Genomic DNA, 26,695 nt, shown 5'->3' on the forward strand with positions numbered 1-26,695 from the left:
GCCACCCACACAGATAATGGCCACACCAATGGCCTTTACTGGTATTTCTCAGCCGCAGGCAGCTGAAGATCCCAAGGGAGTACACAGGGGCGTGAGTCCCCAATTTCTCTGGGCCCATAGCAATTCACATTCTGATTCCTGTAATCTAGGACATATTGGGAAGGTCCCAGAATCCCCATGACTCAGGTATTCAGTAAACGTTGTCTCTCAGAGTCTGGTCCAAAGAAGAACAGCCTAAGAATTATTGCAGCTGCTTCCTGAAAATGCACATTTCTGGGGTGTCCAGCTGTTCAGTTGGTAGAGCATGAGACCCCTTAAAGAAATATTCCTGGGCCCTTCCCAGACCTAATGAGCTGAATATTTCTGGGATACTGGAATTTGCATTTTAAACAGATCCCCGGGTGATTCTCTTGTGTAATAAAATGTGAGAACATTAGAAAAGAACTTTTGGCCCTTTTCACCATCTTAAAAACTTGCTCTTTTGTCTAGAGGGGCCTTCATTGGTTCTACTTAATGGAATGGGGGCTATACTTCAAGACAACTCAGTTACCACCTCCTCCATGAAGGCTTCTGGACTCTCTATCCCCACTTTCTCTCTCTCTCGCCTGGACTCCCTTAACAGAGAGTCCCGTGTGGACACTTGTCATGCTGGATCATATTATTTAGAGTCAGGCTTTATTTGGGGAGTCAAGAAAAACAAGACATGGCACCTGTTCTTGAGGAACTCATAGTCTAAAGGGGAGAAGGACAAGTAAGTTGATGGCCAACATAAGGTCTTAAGCATATGGTGATGATGCAGCATGCTGAGGATGCTCTGAGTGGGACCAGAACATCATGGGAGGCTTCCTGGTGGAGGTGGCACCTGAGCTGAGTATTAAAGGACAGACAGGAGCCAGGTGATGATGGGGAAGGCAGAGAGAGGGGGCTGTGGAGGTAAGAGAACTATAGAGTTATTCAGGACACTGCAGGTCATTCAGAAGCATGGGGACAAAAGGCCAGCCACAGAGGGCCATATGGGGCATGCTAAGGACTTTGGACCTTCTCCATGATCCTGATTCAATTTGTAGTTTAGAAAGCCCACTCTGGCTGCAGTGTAGATAATGGTTTCGAAGGTGGGCAGGATCATCCATGAGCAGGCCGGGGCAGCCTCCCAGAGACAATGGTGATGTGGATAAAATGAAGTCAGGATGTAGAGGAAGGGAAGTCACAGGACTAAGTGTCCCCCTGGTCGGCTCAGCATCAGGAGGCCACCTTCGAAGCTTGAGAAGCAGACGAAGCCTTGGCTCACAACTTAACCAAAGGAAATTCTAAGATGAGAACTTCCAAGATCAATTGAGCAGGTGGGAGTAGAATTTCAATGACCAAGTTTAGGTTGTCACTGGTTGTCTGACTCTTTCCAACTACAGAGAAGCTCAGAAATGTGGGCTCAGAGGGCGAGCCTGAGACGGGCTGCAGGCAGCTCCCAAGGGGGGGTGGTCAACTGCTTGGGCCAGTGTCCTATGGGCTCTGAAGGCTCACTAAATGCCAGGGTAATGTCCAGTTCTTACCGGCAGGCGGCAGCACCGCAATTCACAGAAAGCAAAGCGAGAAACCCTTTCCGACGACTAAAAAATAACCGCAAACCCCAACCGAAATGAGAGGCTTCGGGGTGATTAATTTGTGCATTCTGAAGTGACTGATGTGGCCAGTTTGTTATCAGTAAGTTTTGCTACTGGTACAACAGGTTTTCATGCCAGGATGTGACTTTGACTTTGCAAATTGCCTCTTACCCCAGTACCTTTTTGTGACTTAGCCACACACGTTCAAAATATTGCCTCTAGTGTGGTTTTTTTTTGCTGTTGTTTTTCGCTACATGGAATGATCTTGGGCAACGTTCTCTCAAGTTTCTGAATCTGTCTGCAGAAAAGAATTTTTTGTAGAAAAGACAATGTAACAAATGTTGAAGGTTTGGGCGTTTTGTTGGCTTTTTTTTTTTTTTAATACATCACCCACCATTGCTTCATTTCAAGACAATTGTTTTTACTTTTAAATGTTCCCTTCCAAATCTGGTCCATATGCATATATTTTTGCATAGACATACTCAGAGTCTGTTTTATCAATGCTGCATTTTAAAAGGAAGTGCTTTTTTTCCCCTGTTCTCTTGGGCATCTATACTCTTCTGAGATCTCACCCACTTCCTCAGCTTCAAATATCACATGGCACAGAAAAGCAACCACATCTTTATCTCGAGTCAACTTCTGTTATTTATTCTCGAGGCATCCATTTATCCGCTCTATGCACTGTGCTGGGGGCTGGGAATATGAATGTGTAAAGGTATGGTCCTGTTTCTCTGAGAGCTTGTAGAGCATTAGAAGGAAGGTTGAACAAATAAGGCTGCAACGAGATTGAGGTATAGTGGGAATTTTGAGGAAGAAACCCTAAAACTGGCTTGGGTGCCTAAAGAGGGGGGGCAGGAGGCCAACTGAGCAGAGGAAACTGCATATACCAAGATATGTTTGCTCAAAAGATTACGGCACCTTCTGGAAACCACAGCGGTTTAGTTTTGGTGGAGCGTGTGTTGGCTAGAGACAGAGAGTGGGGCTGGCAGGCAGGGGCCAGATCCATAAAGGTCTTGCAAAGGACTTGAGGTAGTGTCTCGTGGATGCTAAATATCTTAGTTCCCATTGATTTCTCTCTGCAGCCAGAGTGATAAAGTGCTTTGAAGATAAAAATCTGACTGTGCCCCGCCCCCCTCCCCCAGCCCTGGTATCCTATAGTATCAAGTGCCTAGTTTTTAGCAGCTCTGAAAAGGCTCTGCATGAGCCTCTCCAAATGTTTTATCTACGCACTGCATTCTTCATCCCAGGTATAAACGGCCTCCTTGAGTCCTTTCTTACTCTCTGGCCTTGTACATGCTGTGCCCTCTCCTAGAACACTCTTTTCCTCTTGGGCTAACTAGAGTCTCAAACCTTCCTCCTCAGCCTTCCCTGATCCTGGGCTACGTCAGGTCCCCTGCCGTATGCTCCCAAAGCTGCCAATACCTCAGATGTCATACTCTCAGTGGTATGTTCCCTTTTAGGCTGCAAGCTCTATGACAGGTCATCCTATTATCTACAAAGTAGATGTTCAGTTGATGTTGTGGGGAGAATGAATGAATGCATTGAGCTTTTCTACAGCATACTGATATTTCCACCTGCATGTCTCCTAGAATGATGAACTCTACATGGCCAAAACTGGACATCATCATCTCCTTCCCTGCCTCCTTCCTGCATCACCCCACCCCTGCCCAGTTAGCTACTCCTCTTGGCTGGCAAACTTCTCTGTTGTTCTCCCCACTCAGAACAAAGAAATGCAACTCTTCCCTCACTTCCTCCTCCTCTTTGCTCAGGAGCTAAGTCCTTCCTTTCCCTTTCTATTTTTTTCTGGCCACCATCCTAGAATTACAAAGTAATTATAAAGTATCATAGTGGGAAAAATATGGATTTTAGAACAAGCTAGACCTGGGTTCAAGTCTTGGGTCTACTATAGTTGGGTTTCCTTGGGTCAGGTCAGTAAGCTCTCTAAGCCTCAGTTTCTGAGTCTGTAAATGGGGATATTTATTATCCACCCTCTAGAAATACTATGCACTTCAGGTGGTAAATGGATAGCCTCATATTATTTTCACTACATATCAGACATGTCCTGCTCAAAAACCTTCAGAAGTTGCTAATCACTTGACCATGAACCCTAAGCCATACATCTTGGCCTTGTCTATCATTACTTCGCCCCAACCCCAAATCCTAAAATCTGGGCAATCTAAAGTATTGGCTAATTCCATCACTCTTTCCTCCCTGCTTCCAGGTTGCAGTTCAAACACCAAGTCCTGGGGCGCCTGGGTGGCTCAGTAGTTAAGCGTCTGCCTTCAGTTCAGGGCCTGATTCCAGCGTCCTGGGACTGAGACCCGCATCGAGCTCCCTGCTCTGCTGGAGCCTGCTCCTTCCTCTCCCACTCCCCCTGCTTGTGTTCCCTCTCTCACTGGCTGTCTCTCTCTCTGTCAAATAAATAAAATCTTAAAAAAACAAAACAAAACACCAAGTCCTCCCTGATTACCAGAGCACCAGGTAACTGGCTCCCTCCGCTGCAGTCCTGTATGTGGTTCAGTGGGACTTATGTCCAGCTCTTTTGCCTTGCAGAATAGGCGACTCTCCTCTGGATTACAAACTGCTGAAAGCAGAGGCTTTGGTGGGTTCATCTATTACCTTGCATAGTGCCTTGAATGCAGTTGGTGCTCAATAAATGCTTGGTGAAAGAACTCATTTTCCTTATATCAACGGCTTCTTTTCTCTATAGTATCAGATGTTCGGTTATTCTCATCTCAGCACTATTTTGTTGGCTTCCAGGGAGCGCATTACCATTAGATACGTTCTGTTCTCTTTAATTGGAAAGAGCTTTTGGAACTGAAAAATAGGAGTTACTTCTTCAAGCCTCATCTGCCGCTCCCCGGTACTCACCCGCCTCGTACAGGAATTGAACTACTTAGCATTGCACAGAACACGACTCTCTCTCACGCCTCCGTTCCTTTGTACATGCGTGCGGTTCCCTTCGCCTGGAGCGCCCTTATCCCGGCTTCTCTGTCTAGTGAACTCCTACTCGTCCTCCAAGACTCAGCTCAGACGTCATCATCACCTTCTCTAGGAAGGCTATTCTGAGATGGGCAGAGTAGCGGTCCTTCCTCCCATCTTTTTAGCTTCCTCAGCGTTCCCCCAAATAATTCTAACATTGCATATAGCGGTTTTTGTTTGTTTGTTTACTTTTCTTCCGCTCCTCTAGACCGTAAATTCCCCGAAGGCCAGGATATCTGTTCATCATTGTACCTTCTATACCCAACACCTATACCTATACCTACGATTAGCACATATTAGGCACTTGATTAGATCAATAAGTGAATGTGTTAATTCCTCTAACAGGGCAGTTTGGACCGTACTCTCAAGTTTTTCAAAAGCTGGTCCTCTATTTGGAGTGTTCCAGGATGGAGGGAGATTCCCGCACCCCCACCCCCAACCCCCCGCAACTGCCTCGGTTTGGAGAAAGGAAGTGATTACGGTGTGGTGAAGAGTTACTCCTTCAGGGTTAAACTGTCATTTACCCGCCTTGGCACAGAGAGGGTTACAGGGACCCGGGGGCGGAGCCATGTCGGTGCCACCTGCTCCGGGGCGGTCTGGCGCACGCGCCTTGGCATCTAGATGGTGGCTACCTGCGGGGCCCGGGCGGAGGAGGAGCGCTTGCGCTCTGGGCCTTTTCCGCCGGGGGAAGTCTCGCGGGGGCGGGGCGGGGCGGGGCGGGGCCGCGCGGGGAAGTTCTCGCGGGACCCCGACGAGGAGCGGAAGCCAGGCGGCTGTGCTGCTTCGGCGAGCGGGCGGCGGCGGCAGCGGCGACGAAGACTGAGACGGTGACGGCGGCGGGAAAAGGCGCTGCCCTCGGGGAGCAGCAGCGCGGTCGGCGGCCGCTCGCACCGCTGCAGAGGGGCCGGCCGGGCGCGGAGCGGAGCAGCTGCGCCACGGTGAGTGCGGCCGGCGGCGGCGGCGCTGCTCTGGTGCCTCTTCCCACTCGCTCGGCAGCGGGAGTCGGCAGTCAGGGACCGGGCCCAGCCTGCCGAGGGCTGCCGGGGTTCGGGTTCGGGGCGGCGAGGCCTGGGGCGGGGGACGGAGTCCCCGAGGCTCCCGGGCTCCGCGTTTCCCGTTTTGGGGCGCTTCCTTCCTGGGGACCGTCCTCTCCCGGCCCTTAGCTCGGTGCAGAGCCCCGGACCCCTGGGCAGGAGTCCGGGTGCTCCTTAAGTTTCACGCTTTTCCCGGAGGGTTTGCGCAGAGGGGTCGGGAGAAGCCCGGGAGCCCTTGGTACTCGTTCTGTGAGTCAGTCTGACTTGGCCCGGGAGGCGGGGGATTTGCCGCGGCTGCAAATGTGGTGATTGATGTTCTTGCGACCTGCACGGCCACCACGTCACCATCTCCTGGTGTCATTGGGCCGAATTTGGGGAGGAAACCCACCGACCCTATGAATATCATGAGTTAGAACCTTTGCTGCCGGAGCCAGTCGAGATGTCTTTTTTTTTTTTTTTTTTTTGAAGCTACTCTGAAAAATACTTGTAAAGAAAATAAGCAGCAGTTGGTTGGAATGCTCCGAGGAAAGATTTCAGTGCGAGAGGATAGAAAAGCAGTGGAATTTTTCGTTTGCAACACTGTACATATAAGCCACATGAGTTATAGCTTGTTTAGGGAGTCATTACAAAAGTAAGATTTGCAGAGGAGCCGAAGTGCACTCGACGTCTATCTTTTGGTGCTGTTAACTCAGAAAAGAGTCTAAAAGACACATGAAAGAAGTTAGCGTATCTCTTTGGCTTTGCTGTCTCTCTTTGACTTTATATTTCTCCAGTAGTTGCCTTCCCTTTCTATCTACTTCTATTTTCACTGCGGACACTAAATGCTTACTTGTGTAATGCAAGTCATTTGCACATCCCTCCCCCCCCCTTTTTTTCTAATCTACTTCCCCTTCCTCCTTTTTGTCCCCTCTTTGGCATAATTTTTCTGCCCTTTGGTGCAATTCGTCTTCTCCCTCATTTAAAGATTCCGTTTTCTCTCCGGGGAAGATACCCTCTTTCCTGCTTTATCCTTCACTTTGAAGCGTCCACTGTGTTCCTTCAGTCAGCCAGAAGAGTTGCCAGAGAGCCATGCGAGACTTTAAGTTCTCCCCCTGGGAACTGGGAGGCTCAAAGGATTGAATTCATCCGTAAGTAATCAGTACTGCCACTGGGTCACAAGTGTAGCTTGCTTGTGTTATTTGTGTTTTAGTTGTTTTCTTCATTGTTGTGCTTTTGTGCCTGCTTACGCTTTTCTTCCTGTGTCTCTCTTACATTGGTTAAGGAAGATTGGGTCGATTTGAGGCTTGTATGACTTATTTTTTGGCTTTTAGTGGGAGTGGTTCATGTTAAAAAAACAAAAACCAACCATACACCTATATTACAATAGAATTGAGGTAACATGAAATATTTGAGGGAATAGAATTTATTTAAACCACTGATGAATTTAAACTTGCCCATTGTGATAGTACGGATTTATTCTTTACCACGGTTCTTTTAATCAGGCATCTTTGTTGTTGGGGTTTTGTCGATAGAAATAACTTTCTGTGTTCCATTGCTCCTTCCCTTGTTCAAAATTTTCTGAATTCCCAAAATAAAAAAGAAGTTAATTCTTATAATCGGCTTTCTTTGATACTAAAAGCAAGCATTTAAATGCTTGAGGCAGTTTACTTCCTTAGCAAGTGTATTCAGATTTGAGGGATTGCTAGGTTTTAAATACTACTAGTTGAAGGTACTTAGCAGTTTTTCTGAGAAAAATCCTGTTATGTTGCCTGTTGTGCAGCAGCAGTTCTGATTGTTACCTAGAACAGAAGAGTAATAGAGTTTGGAGAAATTAAGTAATACAGAATAGAGACCCAGCATGCTCTCCTGAGAGAAATTAATAGTTACTTGCTTAATTCAAAAGAACTTTCTGGCACTACTGAAAGACTAATGAGAGCCTTTGGTTTTGTCAAAGTTGGCTTTTTCCTAGTTGAGCCATGTGAATATGCATTATTTTCATTTTGTGCAAAGCCGTGCATTATCTGGAATGCAAAATTTAAAACCTGGTTAAGGCATCCTTCTAGTACAGCAGTGATTCTTAAAAGTTCAGCATGCATAAGAATTACCTGTGATTCTTATTTTAAATTAGGCTCTGGGCCTAAGGCCACTACATTGCAGAACTCCAGAAGGCACCCCACAGTGAATCAGTCTGAATGGGACGATTTTGATGCAGCTGGTCCAAGTACCAAAACGGTTGTTACAGAATGCAGCTGTAAAATAATGAGGCTGGAATGTGGCTTTTAATTAGTCAACCTAAGTTACACTTTCTGTATGTACAGAGTAAATATTTAAAAGCCTAATAGAATAAGTGACGATAGATGTGATTAGTCTTTATATGTGTAAATATTTGAGTATTGTTAGGACTCTGATGTGGAGCAATTTAATTTTAAAGTTTGTATTTAATAGGGCTGTTAATTTGCCTACCAGAAAGTTCTTCTGAGTTTGTATGTAGATGGAAGAAGATGGACGATGTAGGAATATATGGACTGGTACTTGAAAAGGTACTGGTGATGCCGGCCAGTTAACACGTCTTAGCACTTTGTGCCAGAGACTCCACGAAGGCCTTTACATGTGCTATCTCTTTTAATCATCAAAATGTCCTATCAGGTAGATGCGTTATTATCCCCATTTTCCAGCTGAAGGAAACTAGGATTTAGGGAATACAGGTTATTTCTCCAGTGTCACCCATCTAGTGGTAATGGGACAATTGAATTCAGGTCTAACTCCAGAGCTCCAGTAAGATTTTTTAGTGTTTGTTTTTTCTAACTACAGAAGTAGTAATGAAAATACAATTGAGGTGTGTAGTGCAGAAAGTAAAGATATTGGGGTGCCTGGGTGGCTCGGTCGGTTAAGCATCTGCCTTTGGCTCAGGTCATGATCCCAGGGTGCTGGGACCAGGTCCTGGCATTGGGCTCCCTGCTCAGTGGGGCGTCTGCTTCTCCCCCCCCCGCCCCCCCCAGCCGGCTTGTGTGAGAGCGCGCGTGCGCGCTCTCTCTCTCTCAGATGAATTAAATCGTAAAAAAAAAGTAAAAATATTTTGTGATCTTGCTCCCGGAGATAACCATTGCTAACCTTTTGGTTGTTGTTGTTGTTTTTTTTTTTTCTTTAGCCCACACTAATAAATAACTATTTTGCTTTATGGAAAAGGGATAAACTAATTTTTCTGTATTTTTGTTTTTAACTTGATAGTATCTCTTGGTATTTACATAGAAAGATATTTCATAGATATTCTCATGGTTATTGACCAGATATATATATATTTGGCACATGGTATTTGTCATTATTTCAGTGAGATAAAGCTAGGAATTGGGATTGCTTGTTCAAGGATATGTATTTTAAAATTGTCAACATAAAATTACTGTATTATAGTATACTACTGTAAAACTACTTTCCAGAAAAATTGAACTGATTAATTCCCTGCTTCAGTGTGGGCTCTGTGATGGTTTTATTATTATAATACAGTACCAAGCACATTGTCAGGCATATAGTAGCTGCTCAAAATGTTAAATGGACGAACATTGGCTAAAGAATCAGTGTGTTCACCCAGAGTCTTGCAGAGACTAAGTATTATAAACCTTTAAAAATTTTGCCAATTAGTAGGTGAAGGAAATCTCATTGCTTTAATTTGCAGTTTTTAACAGTGAAATTGAACATCCTATGTTTTAAGTAGAATCACATTTAAACTTATTTTGAGTAACTTAATGTCGGGCCCTGTTCAAAGCACTTCACGTATATTATCTGTATTACCTAGTAATGAGTGAATATTATAAAGTAGGTGATACTATCCCCATTTTACAGATGAGAAATGGGGCTTGTTTAAAAGGCTTGCCCAAGGGACAAAAAGGGTGGCTCAGTTGGTTAAGCATCTGCCTTCAGCTCAGGTCATGATCCCAGGGGCCTGGGATCAGTCCCACATCAAGGCTCCTTGCTCAGCGGGGAGTTTGCTTCTCCCTCTGCCTGTGCTCTCTCTCTCTCTCCCCCTTTCTCTGACAATAAAGAAATAAAATGTTTAAAAAAAAAAAAAAAAGTCTTGCCTGAAATTATAGCTGGTAAGCATCCAGGTCAATACTTGAACCCTGGTCAGCCTGCTTTTAGAGACCATGCAGACACTAAGCTATATTGCCCAGTGAGTGTTGTGTATTTTATTTTCTGTGAATTTTGGGAAGAAAAGAGTTAAATAGAAGAAAGAAAATAAAGTCCTACAAATACCTTTAGGGGACTGCATTTTAGGATTCAGCGCACATTGCTTGAAATGAACAATTCAGGCTGCGCTTGTGTTCGTTTTGTGTGTGTGTGTGTGTGTTTTAAGATTTTATTTATTCACTTGGACAGAGAGAGCACAAGCAGGGGGAGCAGCAGGGAGAGGGAGAAGCAGGCCCCCTGAGGAGCAGGGAGCCTGATGTGGGGCTTGATCCCAGGACCTGGAGATCAGGACCTGAGCCGAAGGCAGATGCTCAACCCACTGAGCCACCCAGGTGCCCCTGCACTTGTGTTCTTAAAATTTGCTACTTGTGATAGACTGCAGGGTGTACGCTGGAACAGCTTAACCGTTCTCATTAGAGTTCAGTGTTAAACGTACTCTCATTCCATTTTCTCTGTTAAAATCATTATACATTACGTCCAGTTTCAGTTTTCTTCTTTTAGTAATTAGTGTTGTGTATAAGGTAGGTTTTTTTTGTAGGTTTGTTGTTGATTGTTTTTGTTTTTGTTTTTGGGTTTTTTGCCTTTAATGAAACATACCCTTTTGAATTCCTTTAGCCTGTGTGCTCTTTTCTGTGGCTAGCCTGATAAGCTGAGCCCTTCAGGTTTTCTCCATGAGCTGCTCGTTTTTATTTGGCACAGCCACGGAAGTATTGATTGTGCCTGGTTTTCATTTCTCTCGTGTATCTCACAAAGCAGTAGTTACTTGAAACATGATTTTCAAGAGAGTGTGAGTCTTATGCTTTCTCTAGGAATCCTGTGGTAGATGAGTTGGGTCACAGGAAAACCCAGTGTTGAAAACTGTCTTGGTTTTTATGCTATGGCCGTTCAGTTACACTGCAGTTGTCTGAAATCCCGAATGACATAGATGTTTATGCCCTGTTACAACATACTACCTTGACGGTGACCATGCTCTGAGTTTCTGATTTTCTGATTTCTGTTTTTCAAAAATGAAACTCCGTATCTTTGTTAGATCTGCTCAATTCTTCGGCTTCCCATCATTGATACATAGTCCCAACCGTCAGCCCTGGAGACCAATTAAAATGAATGACCTGGTCAGGTAGGAAATATTGAAAGTATTGACAGGCATGTAGCAGAGATCTTGGAGCATTTATAACAAAATAAAAATAGGTACGCACATTGGAAAATAGGCAAAAAAGGAAAGGGAGTTATTAATGCCAGGAAAAAGTAAAGGATTGTACTAGAAAGGAAGGTTGCTTGTAATATATTTAAATCAGCGGTGAAGAATATGTTGTAATGTGAAACTGCTTAAACCGGAATACATGGTTTTACTGGATGGGGGCAAGGGGAAGCTGTCAGGGTAAACGTCTTCCAAGTGATAGGTCATGGCTGGAATAAACTAAGAAACAGCAGTAAAAGTATATTATTTAGAAATACTGTAAGTAAATACAAAGAGAAAGTTAGAAACAAAATTGACGGTGATTGCTGGTAGGTGTTGGGGTGGGGAACTGCCCTTTTTTATAAGCCTTTTAAAAGCGGTGACATTCAAAATTATATACTTGGATTAGTTTGATTTAAAAAAAAAAACAACTACAGAGAGAATAAGTAAAGGGTGTTTAAGGACACACAACAATAAGTACTCTGAAGGGTGCCTGGCTGGCTCAGTTGGTAGAGCATGAGACTTGATCTTGGGGTTGTGAGTTTGAGCCCCATATTGGGTGTAGAGATCACTTAAAATTTTAAATGAATACTCTGAGACTAATCTTCATATGTATTTTTAAATATTTGCTAGAGCTCTGTCTTCCCTCTTTAGAGCCAGCCGCACATGGGATATCATAGGTATGACCTGATAGAATAAACATTGGTTTGGTTGATTAGTTTACCTGCAGTAGAATGTTTGGCTTTCAGAATTTGACTGAAGGACTTTTTATTACCAGGTTATTTCTTCCCTCCTTGGTAACACTCATTTCCTTCTAATCTTAATATTCCCAGCTGGTTTACTGCTTAGTCCATTTGCAGCTATGCTTGATTAATGCCCCAATTGTTAACTTTAGAACAAAAGAGTAATAATCACCGTGCCCCTCAGATGAGCTTTCTGCTAGGTGGTAATTATCCAAGAAGGGTGTCACTATAAAAATCTGTCCCCATTCTGCCACTGTCAGTCTTGTTTTCTGCTTTTATTTAGCCTGTATGAAAAACACTAACTGAAAACAAGAATGGGGCTTTATTTTCCTTTCGGCAGGCAAAGGTCTAGATTATGTCCATGGCTGGAGACTATATGCCCACAGTTCACCTAGTACACTGCCTAAGGGTTATTACAGTTTTTACCTGCAAAATGCAGTTTGGTTCATTTTAGAACCCCTTTGGCTCTGAGAAAGGCAGCTGTTGTCAGGGTAACTGTGAGAGGCTTCTGTTTGATTCACTGGCACCATCTCCCTGCACTTTCTTTCCCCAGATAAGGCATCTGGCAGCTCAGATTCTGAAAAAGGGATTCCTTTCAAGTGTAGTGAGGACTTCAGCTTTGCTCCCTAGGGTAGCTGGAAATAATGTAGAGGCTACTTCTGATAATGCTGAACCTTGGACATCTATTTCAAGGGCTTTTGGGACTCCAGAGCCTTGGGTGTCTTCAGGGAAGAGGGTGCCGTAGGCAAGAGCAGGTCTTCACCAACAAAAGGCTCTGACACTGGATCTCCTTTTTCTGGTTACCTGAACTTGCGGGTCACAGTTTGGAAGTGATAGAGGGAGAGCTGCCTTGCTCAGAATAGCAAATTGAAATTTAAAAAGGAGTTCCGGGGTTCACTTTCTCCTGGTTTCCTAGGAGCAGACCAAGGGTTGGTGGCTGAGAACAGTTCAAGCAGCTCAGGACCAAAGCCGGAATTGCTTGCTTTTGACTGGAGAGGAGACCCAGCGTTTTCAAGACTAGAAAGCTTGGCAGGGAGAAAGGAAGGAGTTGGGCCCGTGGCACTGAGAAAAGCGGGGTGCCATCCCCAGGGCGAGGCCGTTCTTTTAGTGGACTGCATTTCGGGCCGGAGGAGCGAGCGTAAGGGACGAGGGAGGAAAGGCGGAGACTGAGCGGGTCTCCAGCCGGTTCCTGCACACCGCGCACACCCAGCGGGAAGGAAGAGGAAGTGTGTTCTGGACTAGCTCGAACGGCGGCTGCCATTGGCCGGCGGGCCTGTCAGTCGCCTGGGGGCTGAGGCTGCGAGGAGGAAGGAGGCGATCCGGGCTCCTGCCTGCGAGCCAGGGAGGCGGGCCGAGCCAGGCCGAGCCAGGGGGCGTGGGGGCTGGGGCGGCAGGCCGATCGGCAGGGCGGGGCTGCCTTCGGTGCTGGCCACTTCTCTCACCCATCCCTCTTGTGATTCAGGGTGGCATTGTGTGTCCCGGAGTGCACGAGCGAGTCCCGGGAGAGCGGCGAGGCCGAGCCCAGAGCGCTGGGTGGCTTCGGCAGGGAAGACTCCCTTCCCCCGGCTTCAGGCTGCTGAGCCCTGAGCAGCGCTCAGGATGGAAGCCATCGCCAAATATGACTTCAAAGCTACTGCTGACGACGAGCTGAGCTTCAAAAGGGGGGACATCCTCAAGGTAAGTGTGGTGCCACGCAAATGCTGAGATGGCCTCCTCTTGTACTCACCTACCTTCGTTTGCTCTGATAACACAAAGAAGCCGAGCTCGTCCTTTCTCATTGCCCACTTTTCCCATTTACTGTGGGGCGGGCTCTGGGTAGCTGACATAGATGCCGAGTGGAATATTAAATGTGACTTAAGAGGGTTAGTGTGATGTATGGTCTTTAACTGCCTTTGTGTGACTGCCTCGGGTATTTTATTTGCTTGTTGGTTGGAAATTCAAGGAAAGTCAAAGCAGCATGATTGTAACTAGGAGAAGTGTATGTATGAGTAGACTGATTAATCTCGTAGGGTCTTATTAAGCTTTGGGGGATTTTTTTTTTAAAGACTTAAACTTGAATTATTTATGTAAAAGCACTGAATTAGTTTTATTTTACCAACTCAAACGATATTTGCAATCCAGAACCTGATGCAAGTTGGTTAAAAATGAATTTCCTCTAGTTTAGAGAGGTGGTGGTTAGAAGGACATGCCAAAATTCATTAAAGAACCTCAGTGTCTTTTAATACTTCGTGAAAAAACTAGTGGAGTTCTAAATCTGAAGGTTCATCTTGCTGTTGTACGAGTCAGATGGCGATTTTCTTAAAAGAAACTTGAGCAATTACCCCGTATTACACTCTAATTGCACAAAAGAAACCTGCTGACAGTTTAAAAATAAGCTGCTTTCCAGTTTGCAGCTCATTCTGAGCCCAAACTATTTACATGAGGATTCGCTTTCCACCTGGCACATGGTAATTATGTTGTTTACCCAATTGATGGCAGCAGCTTGCCCTTTTGGATATGTAATTTATTTTTACAGGGGTGGGTGTTATCGAATAATGTGTCAGCTCTACAGGAGGAGAACCTGAAGTTTAGCGTTCGCATATTCCATGTTCACTGCCTCTCAGGTTCTGACATTTTTTCCCCAGAGCCATAGTCTGGTGGTTGGGAGTTTGCCACCCATTTGTTTACTACCCCTGAGTGAAATTATTGAAATTTTACAAAGAGGAAGAAAGTGGAAATGTACAAGTGTGGTCCCCTATAAAAAGACTGCTGATTTTTTTTTTTCCTTTTTGAGTCCTGCCGACCTGTGGGTAGTTACTATTTTGCTCTCCTTGCTCGAGGCGTAGAGTTCCACTCTGAAGTGTCTTGATGTTAGAAATGTAGGTTGTGCTTCATAGAAGGCAGTATTGAAGAGCCCTTTAAGGAGAAGGGAAGTGTTTTTTTCAGAGCTGTTTTTGTGAAGCCAAGCTTCCCGAGGATATTCTCGAAGTCAGCACTGAAGTGTCAGAAAGCAGACAGAACCAGCTGTAGGTTTTAGAATAACATACGTTTTCTGTTTCTATTTTCTTAGCTAGAAGTCAGAGCAAAGGAGCAAACTTAGACTGTTAAATTACTCTGTGTCATTGGTGTACAGGGGAGTAATTTGATGTTTCCATAGGTGATTACTGTTTTCAGCAGATAACCAGTCATGGTGTAAGATTGGCTACTCAAATATTGTACACCTGAAACTAATACAACACTGTATGTTAACTGTAATGAAATTTTAAAAAAGATTGGCTGCTCAGGTACTCACATCTGTACCCTGTACAGAAACCCTGTGGGAACATTTTTCCCCCCAGTGCAACCTTAGGTTTCTCCGTTAAGCTTACCCAAGAAGCTTGAACCTGGAAGCCTGGTAGTTCATATTTTTCTCTAAGTTTATCCCATTATGTATTTAGCACTAAAGCAACAAAATGAAACTAGAAATTTGAGGTCTATTTTTAATAATTTTTAGGCAAGAACCTTTCCTGTTAACCACGGAAGTTTATCCTAGACCTAGACCATAAGCATTTCATACGTTCTCCAACTTAAATTAGTAAACTCGTGAATAGGTGTGAAACCCTTCTCTCCCATCCTATAATTAGAGAAGATGATACTGTTTAACATTCCCCCAGAAATTGTTATGATGGGAGAGAAAGTGAGTCAGAGTGCTCACATTTACTTCCAGATTTGCTTTGGGGAGAGAAAAATGCATATATTTGGTTCTTTCCAATTTGGTAGATAACTGGCATATGAAGTCATAATGTCATTATTACTTTTGAATGGTGACCGTTAGCTGTTTATTAGTAATCTTGTGGCTTTACTCCAAAAAAAAAAAAAAAAAAAGTGACGATACAGTAGTTACCCTTTGTCTCGAAATTCTGTGGAACAGCTGAGTGAAAAGGAGGGACATTGCTTTGTCTTAAGAGCTGTTATTTTAAAAAGCGTGTTTCCTTCATTTGATTATTCAAGGAGTAACTGGTTTCATTTGAGTGGCTTTGATTTGATTTGATAGCTTTTCAGGATGTTAGCTGTGAGCCAAAAGATGTTTAGAAGTGGCTGGAATAGCATTGACCAGTTCGGCTTGATTGAAATAGGGCTATATTTGCTCTCTCTCCATGAGGGGGGCATGTACACATGGGTACTGAATACATTTTATTTGAAGATAATGCAGTAGCAAGGGGCTTAGTCCTCTACCTCTGACTAGAGTTCAGAGGGATTCACTCCTCTCACTGTCTTGGAGCTTCTGGTTAAATTTGGTTAATGGGGCCCCATCCTCCAGCAGACCACTTGCTTACTTTCCATCTACACATTGACTTGTGCTGCCCTGAGAAAAGAGAAAAAAATAAAAACATTTTCCTGGAAGCCTAAAATAGAACCGAATGCTTTAATATATCTGCCTTTGTTACTGTTCCTCTTACAAAAGTGTGCTTTTTTTGGAGGGGAGGAGGAGAAGGGCATTGGGGCAGAGAAATGGAAGAAATTGCTCTTCTCTTGGAGGTTTCAGCTTTGTATGGCCAAAATGAACCTAAATTTCCCTGCCATTGTATCATAGGCTTCACATAGTCCCAGGGTTTCTCCACGAAACATGGCCTCTGAATTCTGTACCTTAGAGCACAGAATACAGCTCAGCTTACCTAAAAGTCGCATCTGTTGGTTAGGGGCTTATGAACCCATATTTCAGACAGTGCTGTGTATAAATTAAGAGACCATTTTGAGCTCTCAGACCTGTGTTCGTTGCATTCAGGAGCCGACAACCCGTTTTCTATCAAGGCAGACCTTTAATTCTAGAAAAGAACCAACTGGGATCATCTCGGTGCCTTCTCCTTGTCTGGCACCAACTACCTTTATCAGTTTTCAATACTGCTTTAGAAATAGGTCTTGAGGGATGCCTGGCTGGCTTATTCAGTGGAGCATGCAACTCTTGATCTCGGGGTTGTGAGTTCGGGCCCATGTTTGGTGTAGAGATTACTTAAAAATCTTAAAAAAAAAAGAAAGAGAGGAAGGAAGGAAGGAAAAAAAGAAAGAAAGAAAGAAAGAAAGAAAGAAAGAAAGAAAGAAAAGAAAGAAAGAAAGAAAGAGGTCTTGGGTCCACACTCGGCTCTTTGAAGCTTTCTGTCTTGGTGCCGATGACCTGTTTTAATGTCACATTTACTGAGCGTCTCCTTGAGCCACGTCCTGGGATAAGTCGCTTTGAGAGTTGGGGAAGAAATACTTTCTCCCTTGAGGAACTCTAAAATCAAATAAGAGAAGTGAAATTAATATGTGAAACAGGATATGGCAGTATACAAAATTAGAGGATTTTTAGAACAGGAGAAGACCTTTTAAATTTTCCATTTTTATTATTTTTTTAGATGAGGAAATGGCCCGTAGAGGTTAAATGATCCATCCAAGATCACGACTATTAGTACTTAGTAAGGAACTGGTATTTCACTGGATGCTGAGTTGTGTCACACACTGTAACTGCCAGAGTAACATAGGAAGGGCAGCGACTGGTAAGAGCTGACGTCCGAGAGTGCTGTGCAGAGGGAGTGCTTGCGACTTGAACTGGACCTCGCCAGAGGGGTGGGATGCTTGTGTTTGAGATAGGAATGCTAGAATGGGGTAGTAGACTGTGAAAAGAAGGTAGAATTCGAGTGAGATAAGAAAAACCAGTAAAAATGCAATCTTGTCCTTAAGAAGCCTTTGCAGGCTTTTAGCTGATGATGGAAGTGTTCTGGGATAGGAGGGAAGCCTGGAGGGAAGCCTGGGAGGTCACAGACTAGTGCCTGCATAGGTGCTGGAGACTAGGAATGAAGGATGGGGGTGGAAGGTGTTGAGAGATGCTAAGTGGAAAAATAAGGGGATTTCTGCAGCTGGGACATTGTAATAAATCTGTGTAACTGAGAAACGAATGCCCACTGAGTATTTTCCCGAGAGCCAGGAGTAGGAACTGGGTTTGATTGGTAATAGTTTCCATAGCAGCCAGAAGTCCTGAATTTGGGTACAGGAGTCTCCTTTCAGGTGTTTGGATGATTAAATCTAAAAATGGGATTGGGTTGTCTTTGTTGCTGCTGGTTTTTTTCATGATTTCAAATTCAGTGTACTTCGTTAGGAGCATTTCTCTGCTTATCGATAAGAATTCTTGGAGCACCTGGGTGGCTTAGTCGTTAAGCATCACCTTCGGCTCAGGTTGTGATCCCGGGGTCCTGGGATCAAGCCCCACATGGGGCTCCTTGCTAAGTGGGGAGCCTGCTTCTCCCTCCATGCCCCTTCCTGCCAACTTGTGCCCTCTCTCGCCATCTCTCTCTCAAATAAATAAAGAAAATCTTTAAAAAGAAAAATTCTTACTGATCTTGACTAAACCCAGAATTTTGCATTTAATCTTTATGAATGAGGATGGTTTGAGTTCTCTTAGAACAAATAATTTGTTTGCCTTTCAGTGTATTCATTTCCCCCCCATCATCTGAATGGACTGTTTCCAAATAGGTGCTAAGAATGAGCTTTTATTTCCTATACAAGACTCCTTTTGGGGGCCTGGCTAAAGACCAGTCATCCCTGTTGGGGAAAGAAGCTAGTAAGGAAATGCAGTGTTCCTTTGGGGAGCTTTCAATTTTCACCTCTGTAAGCCATTATGGTTGAAGTCATCCTTGAGTAGCTACCATTTATGGAACGTTTATTATGCCACAAATTTCTGCATTATTTCTGATTTGCTTCGTGAAAGGTTGGCCTTCCTTAGCCTCATCCTATGGCTGCAGAAACAGACACAAATTAAGAAGTTTGCTCAGGTTGACACATGCAGTTAGCGGCAAAGCTGGGGCTTGATCTTAGGTCTGGCTACGATGCTCCCTCTGCAGTACTTTACTGCTCCTCTTGACTGTCAGGTGTGAGGAAACCAGAAATGTGAGGTATCAGCGATCCTGCTTTGCTCACCTGCCAGGCATGGGCAGCCAGTTTGTGGTATTCCATCTCCTTAGTGACTTACTGGACATCGTATCAGAAGCAAATTGAGTTCAACAGTGAAAGAAATGGGTAAAATGAGATCATTTTGCCTGTCAGGTTAGCAAGAATGATAAAGATTGACCCCACCCTGTGTTGGCCAGGATGTGGAGAAATGGATTCTTGTCAACTTTCTGCCAGTGGGGGTTGTACCAATAATACGGTCTTTCCACTTGGTGGCTTGGTGACATGTAGCAGAACATAAAACGGCCCAGCAATTCTACTTTTTAAAATTTATTCCTTTTTTTTTTTTTTTTTTGAAGATTTTAGTTATTTATTTGAGAGACAGAGCTAGAGAGCACAAGTTGGGGAGAAGGAGAAGCAGGCTCCCCTCTGAGCAGGGAGCCCGACGCAGGGTTCTATCCCAGCACCCCGGGATCATGACCCGAGCTGAAGGCAGCCATTTAACAATTGAGCCACCCAGGCGCCCCTAAAAATTTATTCTAAGAAAATTCTCGAACAAGTTTTTAAAAATGTAGGCATAAGATATGTACTTCCATTAATATATGTACCACCTAGAAATTCCTGCCGTTAAATTCTGAAATATCATTTGTAAAATGCATTTCAGAGATGTTAAAATGTGTAAAAAGAGGCATCTTTGAATTGATGGAATTACTGTATTACCAAAACCCCACCAAAAACCTAAGTAGCCCATAAGTAGGGAGCTACATAAGCAGGTTATGGTGCTTGTAAACTGGAATGCTGTGAAGGTGTTAATGTTGGTGTAAATCTATGTCAATACAGAATAATGTCTACCCTTGGCACAGAGAAGTGTTTAAATGAAACCTCTTTTAAAAAGTAATAACGGAACGCATTGAATGTTCAGGATGTCCTTTGCACTAAGCTAAATATTTTGCTTCCATTCCCTTTTAATCTCCGCAAGAATCCTAACAAAGATGCTGTTATCCCCATTTTACTGATCAGGAATGTGAGGCTTAGGTTAAGTAACTGGCCCAAGTTTACAAGTTAGCATTGGAATCCAGGTGGGTTTGAGTCCACAGTCTGTGTTCTTAATCACTACCCTACAGGGCCTTTTTGTACCCAAATGAGGTCAATAGAGAGGGAGCTCCCATTTAGGGCTATTTCTGTTTGCTTATTAAATACATGGACTTCTTTCTGAATGGTCCTCTAAAAGTTAACAGATGCCTCCAAGAAGCTTGATTCCAGGTGATTTTTACTCCTTTTTTGTCCTCATTTCTCTTCAATCAATTTATAGTCTTACTAAAACAATAAAGTTATAGTCAAATAGTAGTTGACATTTTGCATCTATTTCACCTGACCGGATATTCCAAGAAGTTGAAGGGCTCTGGTCAGGGTTGGCTGGTTTGTTTTCTAATGGCTGAGGTTTAACCTGCTTTTACATCTCTAGGCTGAAATTCACTGTGACTCAGTGTCCTAAAACTTAGAGATCCTTTAAAAAGCGATTCAGAATGACTTCAAGGAAAATCATGGTCCTTTTGGCAGATACTCCCTCAGTTGCACCTCATGGATGTGGAATGAGAGACATCTGTAGTATTGCAGTAACGAACAGGTGCTCCAGCACTCCAGGCTAGACCCACCTACTTTGAATCCCAGCTCCGCCAGTGGCAGATCTGACATTGTGGTTTTGTGTGATTTACTTGGTGCTTTGGTTCTCCCATGTGTGAAATGGGACCAAGAGCGCCTATCTTCCTGGAGTCACAATGCAGATTAGAAAAGCCTAATATAGGGGCGGGCGCCTGGGTGGCTCAGTCAGTTAAGTGTCTGCTTTCACCTCAGGTCACCATCCCTGGGTCCTGGGAGCCCTGCGTCATCATCAGACTCCCTGCTCAGTGGGGAGTCTGCTTCTTCCTCTGCCCCGCCCCCGTATCTCCCACACTCACTCACTCTCTGTCTCAAATAAAATCTTTAAAAAAAAAAAAAAAGAAAGAAAAAGCCTAATATATTCATGTGCTTAAAGCAGTGACTGGCCTAAAGTAGACAATGCTAGCTGCCATTAGGGTTTTTTTTTTTTTTTTAATTTCTTTTAAAGATTTATTGATTTAAGTAATCTCTACACCCAACGTGGAGCTTTAACTCAATGACCCCAAGATCAAGAGTCGCACGCTTCACTGACTGAGCCAGCCAGGCGCCCCTGCCATTAGTTTTATTAATGTTATTTAGGTGCTCAGCTTTGATAAGAAGATGTCAGCGCGAACCCTGGCTCAGGTAACTGTTAAGTCACATGACTCTACCCATAAAACCAGCCAGGTGCTTGTCTGATACTACCTCAAACTCAAAATTGTTGAAACCTTGTCCCAGAGCTCAGCACGGCATTGTTGGAGGGTTGCGTGGAAGACAGGTTGTTTCTCCATTCTTAGAGTCTTTGGTTTCTGTCAGGATTAAACCCAAAAGCAGGGAGATGGGCACCTGCACAGGATCCTGCTGGCAGCTTTTCTTCTGTAGACTTCTTTGGCGGCTGAAGCTTTGGGGTTGTGCTGTTGGCTAACATTGAGACATGTTAGTAGCAGCAGCCTTGGGAAAGCTCATTATTTTATTTACTGTAGGGGTATTAAGGAGTCTTTCACAGTCTCTAAGTGTCCTGAGTGAGAGAATATTCTCTCTGGTCTAAATGCCAAGAATAGGCAGATTTTCCCCCAAACAACTGTCTAAAATCTTAAGGAAGCTTACATACTGCTTTAGTATGTTTCTTTCTTTACCTTGTAGGAAAGCTTAGAGCCTACTTGTGTGTCCCATTTCTAGCAGTAGTTCTTACGTTTTTTTGTCATATTTTTACCCAAACAGGTGCTAATGTTTTGCAGTAAAATATTGGAAGTAGTTCCTCACTCGAACAAATGGCTTTTTTTTTTAGTTTTAATACTTCTTTAATGTCCATTGTTTTTTATGTTAATTTTAACTATTCTTTAATAGTGGACTTTTAAAATCTAAGTTTGGCAAAATGGCAGAAGCCCTCTGTAGATTTTTTTTTTTTTTAATATTTATTCATTCTTGAGAGACAGAGAAAGGGGCAGAGGCAGAGGGAGAAACATTCTGCCTGTTTTGGCCTGACGCGGGACTCAGTCCCAGGACCTCGGGATCACAGCTTGAGCCGAAGGCAGACACTTAACCAACTGAGCCACCCAGGTGTCCCTCAAAATAAATAAATCTTTTTAAAAAAAATAAAGTTCAGGCGCCTGGGTGGCTCAGTTGGTTGGGTGTCTGCCTTCAGCTCAGGTCGTGATCCCAGGGTCCTGGGATCAAGCCCCTTGTCAGGCCCCTGCTTCTCAGGAAGCCTACTTCTCCCCTTCCTCTGCTGCTCCCTCTATTTGTGCGCACCCTCTCTCCCTGTCAAATAAAAATCTTAAAAAAAAAAAAATAAACATAATAAAAAATAATAAAATAAAGTTAATCTATAATAGACTTAACTGTTTCCCTGTTGCTGGATGTTTCGCTTGTTTCTAATAATAATTCATAATCTCAAAGGATGCTCTTGGTGTATATGTTCCTCTACTGTCCGAAAGGGCTGAACAGATCACCTGCTTGAGATCAGGTTAAATGAGAATGGCCCGTAATCCATAGCCAGAATATATAATAATAGCACAGCAAATGTCGGCTTCATGCACCAATCTCCTTTAACACAGAACATTATTTCACAGTTTGACAAGTGTTTTATAGGACTGTGGAACCAGATGTGTGAAATGAGGAAATGTCTACTCAGCATCTAAGATGCTTGATTTGACAACAGCACATAGTTTTTCTGAGGCACATTTTATTTTTTGGAGTCCTTCCGCTGATTAATTTGCTTTTAAAGCTGTGTCAGGTTAATAAGTCATTTTGATAGCTGAGAAATTTGATGTGTATTCATAGGTGTGGATTTTGTTTTGTTGTTTAAGTCATCTCTACACCCCATGTGGGACTTGAACTCAAGGCCCTGAGATGAAGAGTCACCTGCTCTTCGTCTCAGAGGTGTAGTTTTAATTCCATTTTACTTTCTTTTGCTAACTGAAATCCTTCTAGAGGGAAATCATCCATGCTAACTTACGTTTGGAAAAACAAACCAGGTTTTGTTAGTTGATGCTGCAAATGTTGAGCTTTGGAGCCAAGACCCTCTGCTGAGAGCTTTGACAGCAAGGTAGAGTGGCTTGCTGAGGCATCCTCACATGCACTACAATATAAAGAGAAAGAACCATTCTGTTGGTAGCGGTCGGTCTTCTCTGGATGTTGAGATTCTGGTGAATTTTCACTCTCTGAGCATGCATTTCTATCATGGATGTTTTTATAAGCATATTCGTTTCATAATCAGAAAAGCAGTAAAAAACAAAAACACTACAATAATTTTCTCGATTGGACACCTGGGTGGCTCAGTTGGTTAAGGGTCTGCCTTTGGCTCTGGTTGTGATCCCGGTGTCCTGGAATTCAGTCCCACGTCAGGCTCCTTGCTCTGCAGGGAGTCTGCTTCTCTCCCTGACCCTCCCCGGCTCGTTCTCTTAATCTCGCTCTCTCTCGCTTTCCCAAATAAATAAATAAAATCTTAAATTTTTTTCCAGATGTCAGTTTACAAATCAACGAACATTTTAAGACCTGTCTTGCTTTTGTACAAGGGAAAACAAATCACTGGGTACACCCTCATGGAGCAGATTGTTGGATATTAACACTCTTCTTGGTTCAGGAAGCGCAAGTCCTCCACATCATTTAGGGCTACCACACAGACTTTGTGTAGAATGCATGACGGGAAACTGGAAGCATGCTCAGCCCTCTTCCTTATGAACAGATTGGCCCGAAAAATTGTCTTGCTGCCCAGATCTAGTTATTTCTCGCTTATCTTTTCCCTACACCTGATACGAAAGTAATATTATGTGCTTTCTTATATATTTAATGTTGACTTAGGTCATTCTTCCAACTGGATTAAAGTTACTAATGCCAAATGCCAGTTTTTCAGAGGTTTAATTATTCATTTCTCCTTCATTTTGTGCATATTTAGCTGTGGTTAAGATGATATTTATCAACTTCACTAAAATGTTTAACTTAGAAAAATAAAATTAAGAGACAAAAAGATTTGAAGTTATCAGTGGTTTCTAGTTATCTACTGTGCACTGAAAGTATCAGGTGTCTTCATTTTATTCCTTTAAAACGTGTTAGAATTATTTAATAGAAAAGTGTAAGGGTGCCTGAGTGACTCTGTCAGTCAAGCATCTGCCTTCAGCTCAAGTCATGATCCCAGGGTCCTGGGATTGAGTCCCACATCTGGCTCCCTGCTCAGCAGGGAGTCTGCTTCTCCTGCTCCCTCTGCCTCTCCTCCTGCTGGTTTTCTCTCTTTCTCCCCCGCCCCCCCCCCCCCCCCCCGTGCTTACTGTCCCTCTCTCTCTCTCATAAATAAATGAAATTGTTAAAAAAAAGTGTAAAAGGCCATACTCCCTCCTGTCACCCAGATACCTTTTTTGAAAGTAAATGCTGCATTTATTGTTAGAAAATGTAAAAAAGGAACTCTTCTCAGAGAAAATCATTGTTCAGTATTTCTGTAACCTTTCAGGAAAAAAAATTAATAAATATAGCCACAGTTACGTTTCTAATGCTTTCCAGATATAGTGAGAAACACCGTGAAACCGTATTCAAAATTTTAATAATGAAAGTAAGCAGATACTTCGGCTTACTGAAGGGAGGATGCGGTTTCTGTTTAAGTGTACTGTACCTCTTTAAAAAACAGCAGTAGCTCGCAGGATTTCTGTGCCAGCTATTAGCGAAGATCACAATGATTAAGACTTTCTCAAAGTCACATGTCAGAGCTGAGTCAGTAGATCTTGAACCTGAAATTAGTGTCAGTTTTCTAAAACTGCTAATATTGTCCGTGTGAGATATCCAGGTGAATTTGTAACTAATGGCCATCTAGTGCTAGAAGTGGAAACTAGTAGCCCTACAGGTCTTTTCTTGAGATTGATTACATTATTGGCCTTCCAAATTTAGGTTACTGGTGCAGTAGAAAGAACAAATACTTTGCTTTCATTAACTTGGAAAGTCATACTCTATGTATTCAGAAGCCCTTTATCTGCCTTCTTGGAGCACTGAATATAACTACACCCGCTTGAACAGTTGCTGTCTTTAAAGGCTGTAGAATATTCAGATTTAGGTGTTTGTTGGTATTGTGTATTGAAGTGTGACATTTCTGCCTGTTCTTTCTCTCATTCTCCTCCTTTCCAAATAGGTAGTAAAGACCTAGCAAAAAGAGCATGCTTCTCATCTATGTATTCTCAAGTAACCTGATGAAAAATTACCTGCTTTTGGGTTTGGGTTTTATATAAAAATTGTAGCAACCTCAATTTGGAATGAACTATAGTCCATTTTTTAATGTACATATTTACAGCTATAAATTTTCCTCTGAATTCTGCTTTAGCTGCATCCCATAAATTTGGGTGTGCAGTTATTTTTGTTTTCATTCATCTCAAAGTATTCTCTAACTTTCCTTGTTATTTTTTCTTTGACCTATTGATAGATATATCTAAGAGTGTTGTTTAATTTCCACATATTTGTGAATTTTCCACAATTTCTTCTGGTGTTGAATTCTTTTTTAATTTCATTGTGCATGCAGAACATACTTAGAATTATTTCAGTCCTTTTAAGTTTATTGGTGCTTGTTCTGTTGCTTCTCAAATGATCCTGAAGAATGTTCCACTGTGCACTTGAGATGAATGTTTATTCTGCTGTTGTTGGGTGGAGTTCTGTAGATGCCTGTTAGGTGGGGCGCCCGGCTGGCAGATTGTGACTCTGGATCTCAGGGTTGCGAGTTCAAGCCCCAAGCCCCATGTCGGGCATAGAGATTACTTACTAACTAAACATGTCTTTTAGGTTTAGTTAATTATTTTTCCCTTGAGTATGTCATGATAGTTGTAGAATTTTGGTGAATTCTTATGATTGTTTATCCAGTATCTTGGTAAATTTTAGGGTACTATGCTTCATGCAAAAGGGTTCAGGATATACCTAATATTTAGTAATATGTTATTTTAAGAGCTGTGCCAGAGGTATGCACTGGATGTTTTGAATGAAACAGACTTAGTAAGACATGAGTATTGAAAAAATTTTTTGAGATAATTTAAAAACGCTCAGGACCACTTTGTCCATCCAGATACGCCTGACTGACTGAGGACTGTTTCTAACATTAGCAAAGCTTACTGTCAGTTCTGAAGAGTTGTTGGAGCTGTCCTAGAACACTTCACCTAGGAAGGTTAATGGCCTTTCATTGTATTTGGCAGTTACAAGAGGAGACATGAGAGCCTTGTTGATAACAGCATGGCACATGCAAGAGCTTCAAAGTAATTATGACTCTTCTTTCACATTTTGTTAAAGATTTCTTTTGTGTGTTTCTGACACTACCACCCCCTTGAGGGAAATGTTTATGGAAACAGATTTCTACTTACATGTTTGTATGTAGAAAATATTGAATAACATTTTTAAATGGGATTATTTTTTTAAGATTTTATTTTTAAGTAATCTCTATACCCAATGTGGGGCTCGAACTCACAACCTGAGATCAAGAGTTGCATGCTTCACTGACTCAGCCAGCCAGGCGCCTAAGTGGAACTACTTTTAACTAGAACTTTCCATGTATTGAAAATAGCATGAATTTAACACCAGTGTTTTAGTAACTTAAGAATTGGAAAGGATTAAGCCTTTTATTTCCTCCATCACCAGCATATGAATTATATTTAACAACTGTGTGTGTAGTCCGGAGTTGGTGTATACCTGAAACCTGATATCTACATGTTTCTAAAGTTTAAAGAGTCAGTAGTCAGGGGGAAAATGGAAAACCTTTTTGGGAAGCCTTTGTAAAGAAAATTGGTCAAGTAAATAAAGAACCTCAAGATCCCCCTTCATAGACCTGAAAACATTTACCCAATTAATATTGTTGTTTTTTTTTAAACTGCTCATTTTTTTTTCTTTTTTAAATTTTAAAAAACTTTAAGCTGTATGCCCAACATGGGGCTTGAACTCACCAACTTCAAGAGTCACATGCTCTACCAACTGAGTCAGCTGGGCACCCTCCAATTAATATTGTTTATCAAAAATAAGTTTGGG

General features: G+C 42.9%; 1 protein-coding gene across 1 annotated transcript in view; it reads left to right on the top strand.

The window, feature by feature from the left end:
* Window positions 1-5,323: 5,323 nt before the first annotated feature.
* Window positions 5,324-26,695, top strand: part of GRB2 (growth factor receptor bound protein 2) — a 67,956-nt gene continuing 46,584 nt past the window's right edge. Inside the window, exons 1-2 of the mRNA XM_045813944.2 lie at window positions 5,324-5,518; window positions 13,158-13,372. Coding sequence (XP_045669900.1) covers window positions 13,295-13,372 — 78 coding nt within the window. The 5' untranslated portion in view covers window positions 5,324-5,518; window positions 13,158-13,294. The remainder of the gene's footprint in view (window positions 5,519-13,157; window positions 13,373-26,695) is intronic.

The sequence above is a fragment of the Ursus americanus genome, chromosome 23 (genome assembly GCF_024610735.1).
Source record: "Ursus americanus isolate L20-20 chromosome 23, mUrsAme1.1.p, whole genome shotgun sequence".
NCBI classification, from domain to species: Eukaryota; Metazoa; Chordata; class Mammalia; order Carnivora; family Ursidae; genus Ursus; species Ursus americanus.